This window comes from Photinus pyralis, unplaced genomic scaffold (genome assembly GCF_008802855.1).
Source record: "Photinus pyralis isolate 1611_PpyrPB1 unplaced genomic scaffold, Ppyr1.3 Ppyr1.4_LG6, whole genome shotgun sequence".
NCBI classification, from domain to species: domain Eukaryota; kingdom Metazoa; phylum Arthropoda; class Insecta; order Coleoptera; family Lampyridae; genus Photinus; species Photinus pyralis.
This window is the reverse complement of record NW_022170663.1, coordinates 37,151,328-37,166,551: the sequence shown is the minus strand read 5'-3', so window position 1 is coordinate 37,166,551 and position 15,224 is coordinate 37,151,328. Positions and strand designations below refer to the sequence as shown.

The window sequence follows — 15,224 nt, the reverse complement described above, 5'->3', positions numbered from 1 at the left end:
GGATTTCTCATCTTTTCCTTGACCATTGACCTTATCTGTGGCGAAAATCCAATCCTCATCATCTATTCCGTCTCTCTCTGCTGCTTTCCCTTTTTTAAGTTTTTTAAATTGCTGCTCGATCTCATGGCTTGTTATCTCATCTCATTCAACCTCCTCTCTTCCTACCTCTTCCATAGCCTATTCTTTCTCCTGCTTCCCTTGTAGTAACTTGGCAAAAGGTTATTTCCATTCCTCTAATTGTATTTCCCTTCCACTTGTTCTATTTTTCTTTTTTACTCAGTTTATCACCTTCCAAAAATAGATTTCTATTTTTATTTCCATAATTTGCTCTTCGTATTCTCTCTGTTTCTCCATCTTTTTTTCTTTGCATTTTCTTTTGTACTTTTTTCTCTGTTCCCTCACCTCTTTTTCCTCTGAGATTCCCTCTTCTTTCTTTCTCCATCATTTCTCTATATCGATTTCTCTCTTCTGTACACACTGTCCCACCACTCCTTTCTTTCTTCTCTCTCCTCCTGGTTGCTTTTTTTAATACTCTTCTTTATATTATTCCACTCCACCTGTGTATTCCGGCCCAATTTCTTCATCTTGTTCCTTTAGTTTCCCTCTTCACTTCTAGCTTCACCGTGCCTCTTGTATGTATCGCCTTTGCGTCTTTTCTTGGTTCCCATCTTAAAGTCATCTATTTCTTCCAGTCTTTTTTCATTTACTATTTTTAGTATAATCAATTACCGACCTCCCTCTTCCTCTCATGTATGTCAATTGCCCGTCCCTATCTCCCTCCATATTTTCGTCTAAAATTCTCCAACCTCTTTTTTCTGATTATTCCAGTACCTAACACTACACTCTCTTTGTTGCAATATTTATCTCTTGATTTTCTATCTTGTGTTCCTTTTCCCATCTCAATCCATTTTCCCTTCATCCCTCTTCGTCTGACCTGTATTCCTTTCTCCTCTTTCATTTCATCTACCCCATTCCCATATCCCTTTTTTACTCCTGTTAATATATCTCCTTTTGCTCAATACTTTATACAGCGTTTCTATCTCGACTTCAAATGTAATTATTTTGTTAACAACTCCTCAACGAATTGTTCTGTTATCTTCCAGCTATGCCGTCAATTTGTGACAACCAAAACACTACCACTCTGCTGGTAATTTTGCAAGTAGTCGACTTAATTAATTTATGACCGCGTAACTTGTCGCTTTCACGGCCCAACCCGCAATTGCATCTGGCTACCTTCTACGGACGCCCTCCCTACTATATTCAATTTCAATAATACGCCCCAAAATAGCCGCTAATCAGTTCCACCAATCGGACTCATTTATTTTTACCAATCTGATCTTTAGAAATCTCGACCAGACCAGTTCTCATGCTCTGAAGAATAGGGGATCTGAAACAGATGAATTAATTCTGCCTTAGCTCGGGACTTCCTGTCGCCACAAAGCTTTCACCCGCAAATAACAGTCAGAGCTGCAATCAGGAACTCTTCGCCCAAAAACAAAAACCTGCCCTATAACAACACTACTATTTATATTTTGTAATATTCAATCCGAAAAATTCGCGCAAAATTTAAATCCGTAGCGGTCTCCCGTTACAGTACCTAACATACTTAAATGCAATTCGCTGTGTTAGAGGTGGATCTTGTGGCTATTCTTAAAAGTTGGAGGTTATGGTCCAGGCATATTGTCAATAAGGACGTCGTTTGGGAATTATGGTGAGGTTGGGCGTCATTATGTTGCATGTGAAATCTGGACACAAATAGCAACAATGCGACATAAAAACTTTATCTGGGTCGCACTTTGACTTTGAATAAACACACAATTAATCGATTCACCATGACATAAAATTATTCCAGAATACAACGAAACAAAATTAAAACAAAATTTCTGAAAGAATAACTTACAAAGCTTCTTTGAAAATATTACCCCGCGCGCAGACGGTCGTCTGGCCCTAAAAAAATTGCGATATAAGGCGCACTAAACTCACACAAACACCGACAGCTTCTGAAGTTCACTTTACTTTATTTATTAATGACATGGTTTGATGAATAAGATGAACAAATTTTTTGGTGGCTGTTCGGACGTAGAGACTTTTAACTTTTAATAAGAAGACAAACTTCAGAAAGGTCTCGCCGTATTCCTTTTTTAACTCGACGAAACTGTTTCCGCAATCGGACAACACGCGTTAAACTTCTCGCATAACTTTGGTTGCGATGAGCTTCGGTAGTTCGCACGCAATCGGTAGACTCCCGAAACAAAATAGTATATTTAAATAAATAATAACAGACGGTGACGGTGAAGATATTCTGCGGAGACGGCGTCGGTCGTGGGGACGGTACGGGTACTCGGGCGCCACCAGAAGATTCAAAAACTCTGCTTCTAGCCAAGTTATATTTTCTTTAATTAATTGTGCGGCCTGCTGACGCCCTAAAAAATTAGTTAAGAGCGCTTCTTTTGGAACTACCCATATCTTAATCGGATACTATTTACTGCAACTCATTTAAGTGGCAACGGTTAATTATAGGTACCTAACTAAATGGACGAGATGAATTTTTTAAAATCATACTTCTAATTAACTTCCATTGTCAAAAGGTCTCTTATCAAACTGATACCGCTGTAAACCTGCATGGCCTTAAGTTTTAATGCTCGTTTTCATATGCTATTGGAACCTAAAACCCGCCAGTAATTAATGAACAGAGCTCAAACTCTAAAATATAATTCTCTCCCCTCATCCCTGGCAAGAGAGCTTTCGAACCCTACAAAAACAAAACAAAATATCCCTACGGGAACGGATACAAACGGCAAATTAATTACAGCTTTTGTTTACGGTAACGACGGCCGAAACACAACTCAATTACTTTTACCTTCCACCTTCAAATCCTGGAAGAGAAACAAATCGGTTCGCTTCTAGATACCCGGTGTTCATCAGTGATCAGCTGTTACATTTTCTCGGCGCAAATTTATGACGGACTGCGTCTTCAACAAGACAAATAAGGCTGACTGTCCGTAATTTAGCGTAAAAAAATGTACACGCTCTTTTACCATCGCGAAAACTAACAGCCGAAACGTTTTTTTCTTGTTGCCTCCAGTGTTTAAGGAAGCGCAATTTCCACCATGGAAGTTTCCTTAGCATTTTCGCAGTGTACATTGGGCATAAAGGATGTAAGATTGTCAAAAACGTTTTGTAAAATATATTTTCAAATCAATGCTTACAATGGCTCATTATGGATCAATTGATTATTTTTGCTCACATAAATAATAATTAATGATCACTTTTATCACAACATTTTGGCGACTGTTGCACAAAAGTACATTTTCGACGTGAAATTGCACTTTTGGCAGTAGTACATAATTTGAAAACATCTCGAATATTGTTCGCCCAACATTACATGTAAAACGGTGACACAGTAGCCGAAACACATTTAAATTTAGGTCTAAAAATTGTACGCTCATAAATTAGACGAAGCGATTATAAAGATAGCTGCACTCCGAAGTAATCCGATAAATACGCTTTTTTATATTTCTAAATTTACAAATGTCACAACACGCGAAAGAATAGTTAATAACAAAAAAGCACATTAGGATATGTCATAATATACAATAACCGAGTGAAATATTAATCGGTTTTTAAATCCGTATAACAGGTGGCCGAAATAAGTTACAGCGTTGTTATTGAACTACTTTTGCTTGTAACCTTGATTTTTGGCAATAGTTTATTTTGATTTTGATTAAATAATTAACTGGATAGGTGGCCGAAAATTTGATGTGAGGTTATCGCACCGAGAACACAAGTAAAATTAGACGCGAATGTTCGAAAATAGATCAAATGACGAATTTTAGAGCACCGATTCTCTTTAAAATAGTACAACGGAATAAATCCACATTAAACATCGGTTGGTCGTTAAAATGTCCGTTAACTTCAATTAAACTTCTCCTTTTTGTCACGTGCAAAAAAAAGTACTCAAAGCTCTCCGAAAATACACGCGTACCCCAATAAAGTTTTTTTGGCATACGTGTAACGACAGATTATATTAAAATGCGGTACGCTCGTTATGTTTATAATTAGACGACATGTATGTGTATGGGAGCGCATGAGTGTATTATAAATACGCGCAGGTTTTGGCCCGCCATTGTTTACCTACCTCCGCGTGTAATCGGTTACTCAAAATTGGCACGAAGACGGATTTTCATTGTCTAATGATCCGACTAGACTGAATTTGACGAACATTTCTTTCGCACTTTTATAATTAGTCTCTTCAGATTTCTTCCACCACCCTAATAAAGATAGCCTCTTGATTTCATCAAATAAAAATATAAAAATAAACAGTAGAACTAAATCAATGGGTTTTATAAAGGTTTAAAGTACAGTTCGACTTCACTGTCCGTTATTTTTTAAATCCAAAAAACTGTTACGCAATGAAAATGTTGGCTTCACCTCCTTGTCGATACATTCCATCTTCTTAGTGTGAGTACCCTGTTTCCACAACTCATTTGCCAGATATTAACATTTAAAGCTTTGACATGCCTTGAAGAATGTTATAGTCATTATTTTGATGTAAAAGGTTTTGTGAAATTTTACCAGATGTTTCTTACTTCTCATTACGAACAAATCTGAAATGGAAAAACAACTACGGAAATACATATTCAAATGAGATAAACCAATTCTGTGCTTATTCTTAAATATCCCCCCCTCTCGCCGGATTAATGATTTTAAATTGGAATATTTCTTAAATAGAATATGTCCCGTCATTATTTTTGGTGTGTAGACCTAAATAACGTCTACATGACGTTGTTTACACAACATGTCTCCCCTTAAGTTGGACATAAAATCAAAATTATATCCACCCCCTTTGATTACAAAACCAAAACCATTGGACTTATGGACGATTTTTTCGTCGATTCCTGTATTTAAAGAAAACACCACCTCTACTATAAAATAATCTCCTTACTCAAAATTACACGTCGTTATTTTTGGTATGTAGAACCAATTAACGTGTGCATGGCGTAAAAAGCAAGCAACATTTTTTTAACGTAAAAGGAGGGATTTCCATACGCAAGACATTTTACTTTTATGAAGGTTTTTTCAATGAATGTGTTATTACGAATTCTAACTAGAAAGGTTAATTCCTTTTTTCTTATTGTTGTATACGCGGCGGAATAACTGTAAACAATAGTACTTCGTAGCAAAAAAATACGACAACCGGCGCGTTTAATTTATTTGTCCTCGACTGAATACGGTAATAATTTTACGCGACGGTAATTCACGTACCTACCCAACTGAAAACCAAATCTATCAGAAAACAAATTTTCTTTGAAATTATCACTGGTTTGCTTCTTTCCTGTCCTGTGAATTAAATGAGAGCTAGGGTAATAAATAAATCCGATCAAAATATGCTACGTTGTATTTGCCACAATACAGAAATGACTTAAACCTTACGCTGCGGTTTGGAGCAGATAAAACCAATTAAGATAGCCACTTTAGCTATTGTTACCCGGACATCTTGTCCCCGGTCTTGCTAAAGCTATTATGAGACCAATACTTGATAGAATTTAAATGCGCAGAACAAGAATATGATGCAGCTTAACTTTAACAAAAAAAGAAACGGTGCAAGCTGCTGTGGTGGGCGGAATCAATACATCCGGGAAAAAACAGAGCGATAACGAAGAGGATTAGCTATCTATATTTACTGGGAATCAAAACAAAGGAAACTAACCACCCCCCTGACAATCTACGGAATTAAAGCAATAAATGAAAACAAGTATAAATTGTGCACAACTCAGATAAAGCGCATTTTTTAAAACCGAATATAGCTTTTATTTTGACATCACCAATGGATATATTTCTTGCAGAGGTCTCAATCGCCCTTTGTGAGTACCGCCTTCCAACAATCCGTTCTTGATTGGGCTATGGTTGGTAGAAATTAATTCCTTTCATTGAGACCTTTCCTTAGAGTACCATGAAAGATAAAAGTAGTCCCCCCCCTCCCCTTCCACCTCATACTTTGATAAGACGACAGAAAGGACAGTAGTTGGTAGAAAACGATTCTTTTCGTTGAGACCTGTAATTAGAATACAATGAGAGATAAAATTAATTTTTAACCCCCCCTTCAGGCCCCGTCGCTCACTGATCTAGAAAAAGAGTCTCACGGGTTTGTACAAACCAATTCATTTCGATGAGACCATTCATTAGAATACCATGAAGGGTAGAACATGTGTCCCCCCCTCCCCCCATTTTCTAAAGTTTAACTTGGCACCACTAAAGGAATGCGTATGCAAAATCTGTGACCAATTGGTTGTCGTGTGCAAAAGTTATGCACGTTTTACTTTCAAAAACAGCATCTCAGGAAATAATTCCCTTTTAGACAGCGAAATTTGATGGCCGTCTGGCACACCTTCAAGGTATAGGCTACTCCATTCCCCTAGAAGCAGTTCGAAACGGCAGAAGTGGGCCCGGACGGACGGGCGGACAAAACGCAAAACCTTTTTTTTTTAATTCTTAAAAAATGCGGTAAAGAAAACAGAATCAGAAATGAACTCAAACTACGAACAGATGCAAAAGACGTCTCCTTCATTACGCTATCGCCTTATATAGCATTCGGCAATTTCGGAAAGGGAAACCTGGCTTTTCCAGCCATCACGATGAACTCGTACAAACTACTCCACAATTAAAACTTTCCATAAGGAATTTCTCGACTGCCCGATGTGATAAAACTCTGAGATCCGGTTAAAACGATAAATACGCACGCTTAATTCAAATGCCACTAAGCACACTCCAATCAGATACCGTTTGCCGCAGCAGTTGTAATTAGCTACCGGTAATTATGCTTACTTAATTGGCCGGATTAAAATTCCTAAATTTGGAAGTCCAGTGATAACCTTGCAATTTTTTGGGTCAAGCAAAAGGTTTCTTTATTTCTATACACTTGGGCGATTTTGCTCGTTTTAATCCTGGTTTTCCCTTTACAAGCATAAAATCGGCGAATAATTAATTAAACGGAATTGAACTTATAAAATATTAATTCTATTTCCCAAATGACGAGCACTTTCGGATGCTGCAAAAGTAATTTAAATATCCCCACGGGAACGGTTACAAAAACTATAGGCGCTACAGGGGCACAGAATTAGAGCCTTTGGAATCCACAGAGGCTACTCCCAGGGCTGCCGATAGTGACGATAGCTACGGGTGCTACATCCCCTATCAGCGACATAAACAACAGAAACCGCAGCAAATAATCAAAGCCACATTACAAGAATTAGAGGATCAACCGAAAGGACAGATAGAGATTCACGCTAGAGACACTACAAGGATTATAGAAACTAAATAAGTCAGAACTACGGTAGAGGAAGTACAGAAGCTGTAGCAACTTAACGATATGGAAAAGAATTCTGAGAGTTCAAGAGCTACAGAGGCTAGAGCAGTTGTTATGAATTACAAAAACTACAATACATGCAAGTAGTACAAAACTTGGAGAACTACGACTACACAAACCGTGGGATCTATATGTACTATAGAAACTCATGAACTATTATGTAAACTACATGCGGACGTTTTGTTTGGCTTCACTACCTATAATACCGATGTATGCCGAATTTCAATTTTCTTGAAGCGTAAATGTGATCGTTAATTTGAGATTAAACACAAATCCGATCATATTCGAATTTGAAGTAAATGTTCATCTTATTTGCAATTATTTAATTTGTTTTAAATTAGTTTAATTAGTTTATTCAGATAGATTTTCGTGTTCGCCAAGATGTTTTGTTAATGTTTATCTCTTGTTATCTCCGATCGTTGCGATAAGAAGTTTTGTTATCGCTGCGTAAAAGCCAATTAAATGTAGGTGAGCATGTCTTTCGCAGTTAGTTTACACGTGTGTGCAGTTTATCGTGCGAAAATGCTGGATAAGAGAGTGTGACACGTAGGATTCGGAATTCTTTGCGTGGAGCTTTACCTATAGGTGAAAAACTAATTTGTTAAGGAAAGAAGGAAGAAGAAAGGGAATTGGTTTAAATAGCAAAGGAAGACGTTAATCGTTGCTTTTTTGTGGTGGAGGCTTTTGGTGTGTCGAAGTCAGCGGTAAGTGAGCGTATTTTGTTACAAGACTGCCGTTTTGCCAGTTGCGCAGTTTTGTAGAAGAAAGTTAGTCGAGTGCTCTAAGAGATTTTTATTACGCTGTTTAAAGTCGAATTAAAGAAGTGAAGTTTGAAATGGGTTCGAGTGTTGTCGTTTGAGCGTTTTCGCCTTTCTTTAAGGTTATCTAGGATACAGTGACTTTATAGAGACAGTGGCGACAACAGGGTATCTCGTTTTTGATTGGTCGTTGGTTCCGGTCGCCATATTGGAGCTAAATTCCAAACTGGCCAATAGAAAACCTTCAAAACGACGCGGTACACTCCGTGCTATAATTATTAATTATACTGTTTTGACAGTGTCACCTGTAATTGTCACGGCTTCATGTTACTAGTTTACACTTTGCTTCTTGTATTTGCTTTATTTTACGTTTTCCGTCTCCAGTTTTATATAAACTCGATTTTTAAAGACGCATATAGTTTGGATTTATTACGATATTATAAGGTATGTAATCCGCTTAGTGTTTTTAGATGTAAAACTGTGCCTAACCTTACGACTGGTAATTGATGTAAAATTTTTTTCAGAAGCCCTAAATACCTAATGAGTTTAGATAGAAAACTGGTTAGAGAAGCAGCTTATCCGAAATTTAGCAGCAAATTCAATTGTGATCGTAAATACGCTTGAATTGGTTTCATGTTTGCTGGAGCACATGGAATGGTGTTTTGTCTTCCATTTAAGAGACTAAAGAAATACTTTTAAGTCTGGAAGGAGCAACACGCGACAGGGGACAAAAAGTGACAGAAGACACTGAAATGTCAAACACAATTTAATGATTATTTATATGTACATTTTGGATATTGCACCATATGTCATACTTATTATACCGTTTTCCATATACCCATACCATTTTGAATTTGGGAGGCATTTGTTTTCCCATAGGTTGTTCTGCAAAGCTTTAAACGATCATTTCTGCGCCGTTCGTTTTGAACAAGAATCTTTACTTAAATGAAACTGACATTTATTATTCTACGCTCACAATTTGACATGACAAGGTATATTGATCTTACAATCAATTTTTTAGCTCCAATATGGCGGATTATGATAAGTTGTCGCCACTGTCCTTATAAAGTCACTGTAATCTAGGATACCTGTTAAAGGAATTGTTTTTCCACCATCAAAGAGCCAATATTACATCTGTAATTCACACGGACCCAGTGTCATCTTAATCGAAATTCAAATGCAATCAAAGAAGTGAAGTTGCAGAAGCAACATCAGTTGGTTTTTGTTTTTGTGCATAGAGGTGCTATAGGAACTACAGGTTAAAAATTAATTTTATCTCTCATTGTATTCGAATTAAAGGTCTTAACGAAAGGAACCATTTTCTACCAACTACTGCCCTTCTTTCTGTCCTCTTATCAAAGTACGGAGTGAAGGGAAAGGGGGGGGAGTGGAAGTCGTTTTATCCTTCATGGTACCCTAATGAAAGGTCTCAACGAAAGGAATTAATTTCTACGAACCATAGCCCTCCTTCTGGACCTCTTACCGTGATCGGGTATATTCCCTTATACCTCAAGAACGGATTAACGGAAGCGGGTACTCACACAGGGCGATTGAGACATCTGCAAGAAATATATGCATCGGTGATGTCAAAACAAAAGCTATTTCAGCAATTTATACTTGTTTATTAAAAGACCCACAATTACTTATTTTAAGCGCGCGTCGGCGACACAAGATCTGCTCATAAAATGAATTAACATTTAGCGGTTCGCGCAAACCTTATCTACAACCGGAGAAAAACATGAGATAAGCTTTTCATAAATTACGCACATAATTTCGAGATCTTTCTTATTTTTTAACACATAATTTCTTTACAATTAAATAAACCAATTAAAATGCGGCTACTGGCTCTGGCGTATGTCAGGTGGACTATGTACTTTTACCTGCAACGCTCAAGGCGAGATTCTCGAAATCAAATATATCACAGATTCTAAATATTCCAAATATTATTAAGTAATTATTAGGTACCCAGTTCGGATAAATAGTGCAAGAGCCGTTATGTTAATTAACATTGTACAACAAAACAAAGAACCATGTCGTGGCAAAATTGATAATTTTGACTAACGCAATTCACCTCCAGTATAGAGTAAAGCAATAGTAATAAAGATTGACCTATCAGACCTGTAAAGGAAATGAATTGCTGAAAGAATTTCAAGCAGAAATAAAAATGTTGACGTCCATGTCCAAACTGCAGCAACCAGGGAAAACGTAGGTAGGTAGGCAATGTAATAAACACAATCGGTGACTGTAAAGAATTATAAATGTCAGTAACCCCTCTGCCATGGCATTTACCATTTAGCAAATCATGCAATACAATCATGTAATCACTTGGTATGTAAAAAACGAAAGTTACCTGAGAAAATGGCCGAAGTACCGGTTTATTTTTTTCCAGTGCTCGAAATACTTTCTTCCGCACCCGCCCCCTCCGCCTCCCCTTTTACACAAACCTATTCGACAACAAACGGAATTCCTTTTATCTTTGATTCGCCTGCCAGTGGCGTCTCTTCGGGAAAAATAAATTTGGGGCCTTCTCTTTTTTTAGAAAATAAATACCGTCACTATTTAATCGAATTTAGCGCGCAAAGTCAGTTCCATCACAATTTCAAGAACTATCCCCAAAATCCATGTACTTACTACAGAAATTACAGGAATTACATAAACGCTACAGAGGCCTACTACGAACAAGTGAATTAATTTAAGAATGGTATCCAATTTATGAGCTATTTAGGAGCTTTTCATATCGCAAGCTTAAAATTTTAGAGCTCGCTTTAATCACTAGGAATCGATCATTTCTTATGGGGTGGCCGAGTCTACTTGGACTCAGCCCCCCCACTGATCAGAATTACTTTTTTCAAATTAAATTTTGTACTGGAATTACGAGCTATTTAAGAGCTTTCATTTACAAGTACTTTCGATTTTTGAGCGCCACTCCTAAAAGAGCAAATAGATATAATCGATGGGGCGGCCAGCTCCACTTGGACGTAGCCCCTCCTGTGTTATGGTTTACTTATTTCAAATTAATTTTTATGCATGAATTACGAGTTATTTAAGAGCTTTCATTTACAAGTAATTGCAATTTTTAAGCGTCACTCTTAAAAAGAGCAAATAGATGTCATCCTGGGAGCGGCCAGGTCTATTCTGGCGTAGCCCCTAATCTGTTTTTCTTTATTTATTACAAATTAATCTTTGTCCATGAATGACGAGTATAATTATATAAGTAAGTTTAATTTTGGAGCTCCACACTCAATAGGTCAAATAGTCAATCTTTGAGGGCGGCCAGGTCCATTTCACAGTAGCCTTACCTCTGAGCTACCGGTTAGTTGCATCAGCACGTACTCTCTGTGAGTTTTGAGTGAATTTGTTTGTGTTAAAAGTGAAAACTTGGGGTGGTTTTGAATGTTTTCTCATCAGTGTTAGCAGCTAATCGGACCGATCTATGTCTTCTTTTGAACTATTGCGGAATCCAGAAGCGTTTCTTTTGGATCGCAAAAACCTAAATTCCAAGAGTCAGAGGGCCGAAGTAGATGCGTGGCTGAATAGATGATCACCAACTACTGGCTCCAACTTCGGAGCACCGGGCGCCACACCGTTGTATTAAGTCGCCTTAGACGTGTGCAGGGGGCTCGACGCGTGTGGACATTTCTTTCCCCCATACTCGTGGCACTCTTATGGCCCAAGAAAAAACAGAAAACACAACAAACTACTCCGAGAGCACCGGCATTAAAGAGCCTAAAAAACTCTCCGGGGCGGCGCACCGAAAGCTAATAGGAGGAGGCTCTCGGTAAGATCAAAGCCTGGATCCTTGACAGAGTCGACGCTTTTCCCCAATTTACGGAATGTCGGCACGAGGGAGAGCGCTGTTGATCACATGCGCAAACCAGGTTTCGGTGGACAGCTTGAGGTCAGAGCTAGCGAGAGCAGCTCCAGGGGGGGGGGGCGAGATTTTTGATTCTTCGAAACGAAGACCGTAAGGACACACGCCTGGATCCTCAAGTGGAACCTGAGAAGATCCCGAAAAGGATCGAAAGCCAAAATGCTGGGGATTAAATGATGCGGGCTACACCACAGTGTTGCCTTTACCGATGACATAGTGATTGTAGTACGTAGGGGATTTGAGGAGACCGTATCAGTTAAGAGGCAAGGAGCTTTAAATCTAGTGGGAACATAGTGCGAAGAAGAGGGCTTGTCTGTTAATTCAACAGAAAAAAAACTTCATTAGCTTTTCTCACGTGCATAAGGGCCGACAAAGCTAAAGGACGTTGCAATGTAGGGCACCAAGCTACAGGTAGTGAGAGAAGGTAAATACTTGGGCATTGCGTTTGGCCAAGCGCCTAACTTCAAATCACAAATGGAAAAAATAGCGAACAACGTCACAAGGTCCCTGGATATACACTAATATAATACCAGTTATTACGTATGTGTGTGGTAGAATCAGACCTTCGCCCAGAAGAACATACAGATACTGATCAAGCTGCAGCGCAAAGCTTGCCTTAGAATTACGAGGACAATGATAACGTCCCTGACAGTAGCTATAGAGACTATATGAACTGACCGTCACTACACCTGGTAATTATAGCAGAGGCATTCAGACAGGCATACTGGCTGAGAGTCAATGGAGAGGAGGAATCGTCAAGGGTAGGATAACTGAGAGGATAACCAAAACAGTTTGTGATAAAAAAAACCTGTTTAAGATGATAATCCCCGCTCGATACGAATGGGAGGGTTATACCAGTATGGTAAAGCTGAATGGAATCGTGCATTACACAAATGGCTCAAAAACTACGGAGGGCACCGGCTGTGGAGTGTACGGAAGCAATTGACAGGGCTTCAGAATCTAGGACAAAAAGCAACCGTGCTCCAAGCCGAGGTATACGCAATCCTGACTGCAGTTGCTCAATTATATTAACAGAAAACCTTACTAAAAGGAAAATCTTTAGAGTAACAGACAACAAAGCACCGAGTGCAGAATTAGACTCATATGTAATCGATTCAGGACTTTTGCTTGGATGCACACAGAGGTACTAAACGCACTAGGAAGCTCTAACACAGTCACAAGTGGAACTGGCCGCCCCGTCGATTATATCTATTTGCTCTTTTAGGAGTGGCGCTCAAAAATCGAAATTGGTTGTAAATGAAAGCTCTTAAATAGCTCGTAATTCCAGTACAAAATTTAATTTGAAAAAAGTAATTCTGATCAGTGGGGGGGCTGAGTCCAAGTAGACTCGGCCACCCCATAAGAAATGTTCGATTCCCAGTGATTAAAGCGAGCTCTAAAATTTTAAGCTTGCGATATGAAAAGCTCCTAAATAGCTCATAAATTGGATACCATTCTTAAATTGATTCACAATGGTGGGGGGGCTAGGTCCAGCGGGGTAGTTTTTAAGCAGATACTATACGGGGTGTCCTAAAACTTGTATGGCATCAAATTTGTAGATATTTTTCTAATTGATACCAAGTGTGGTAATGATAAATGGCATCGATAAATACACTGCTAGTATGTCATAATCGCAAAAACAACTCCACGTCAAGATGTGGTTGTATATTTCGAATAATTTGAAACATATGGCTAATATGCGTCGTGGGATGATATTTATTGTGACAATTCTTACTTCCTTCCCTCTGCACCTTGTTTTTCACTTTAAGTATGTAAATTTAATTTAATGGCGTAAACACGGACTCGTCATAAATGATAAATGGTTGGGTCGAACAGACTTCGGCTATGGTGGTGGTTGGTCCCTGCAAGTTTGGTTATACGCCTTCCCCGAAAAATTATTTATTTGATACGATAAATCTCGGGCACACCATTGGCACAAACCCAAATAAACTTTCCATCGACTAGACGTTATGTCTTGACAGATCTCGCCTCTTGCGTGAACTCCTTGTACGTTGCCGTTTCCAATTTTTCAACGTCGAACAATTTGCGTTCTCGGAGACACCAATTCCGATCAACATTTTTGGCCACCGCCGTCGATTACGATTTTTTGCCAAAATTTCCTCGGCGTTTTTTAAATCGACGCGCCCATGCCAAAAACCACAAAGGTATTTACTGTTGTGATGAAAACAAAGGTTGGTGGCGAACATTAAGAACACTCTCAGTCGTCGGAAATTTCGCGACGCAGAATATTTTCGTCTTATTTTTATCAAACTCGATTCACTTTTATCTCAAAATAGCGTTTGTATTTTAAATTTAAACTGATTATTATAAAATGCCTCGCATTGTTTGCCAAAAATGTTTTGTCTGGAAACGAAATGGGGTACCGGGTTACTTTGAAACTACGCACGAATTTTAAATGGAACCCTTCACGCATCTTTCCCCTTTTATTTTTATCGATGTACCTACGTGTGGTGCAACTCGCGTTGTGTCACTCACAATCTCTCATGATTTCTGAGCTGCTCTGTTGGAATGGAAATGAACTCGATGTTTACTTTCAGATTATCTTTCGGAAACAACCAGCGACAGAAATTCGTTACCGGCCGAAGAACACATGCTGCTGGACGACTTAAACGGAACCGAGAGTCTCAGGACTGTCAAAACGCAAATCGAGAAGCATTCGCCGCCTCCATCGTCCAATAGCTCGAAAAAGCAGCAGTTGGTAAACGATTTCCATGGGTTACTCCCCATTCACTAACATTTAACCCCTTAGATATCTGGGGAGACGTTTATATCCCCCTTAGGTGACGCGTTCCTGACGAGTGGAAGCGGAAGCGGAACCACCTTATTCTCGTCGGGGAGCGCCTTAACTGCCCAACACGAAATACAGCTCCTCAAAGAGCAGCTCGATCAGCAAAATCAGCAAACGCAAGCTGCCGTTGCCCAGCTGCAGCTGATTAGAGAACAACTCGCAGCCGAGCAGGTACGACGGTTATTTTGAAGGTGACTTCCAGTTAACGGTGATTTTTAGGGTGCCCGAGTCGAAGCGCAGGCTAGAACACACCAACTCTTGGTACAGAACAAGGAGCTGCTCGATCACATCGCCGCGCTCGTTGCGCATCTACAGGGCGGAGAGAAAACTTCGGCCCAATCACATACGGGTCCGCACGTTGCAATGCCACAGGTTTGTACGCATTTGTTGTTGGAATGGCTTGTACTCGCTTGGCACGTT

At 39.1% G+C, this 15,224-nt stretch overlaps 1 protein-coding gene across 3 annotated transcripts in view; it reads left to right on the top strand.

Moving 5' to 3' along the window:
- LOC116173716 (carboxyl-terminal PDZ ligand of neuronal nitric oxide synthase protein) overlaps positions 1 to 15,224 on the top strand; it is an 89,258-nt gene that overhangs the window by 66,194 nt on the left and 7,840 nt on the right. For all 3 annotated transcript variants that reach the window (XM_031491374.1, XM_031491372.1, XM_031491373.1), the window contains 3 exons: positions 14,554 to 14,714; positions 14,766 to 14,975; positions 15,024 to 15,176. In XM_031491374.1, coding sequence (XP_031347234.1) covers positions 14,554 to 14,714; positions 14,766 to 14,975; positions 15,024 to 15,176 — 524 coding nt within the window. The remainder of the gene's footprint in view (positions 1 to 14,553; positions 14,715 to 14,765; positions 14,976 to 15,023; positions 15,177 to 15,224) is intronic.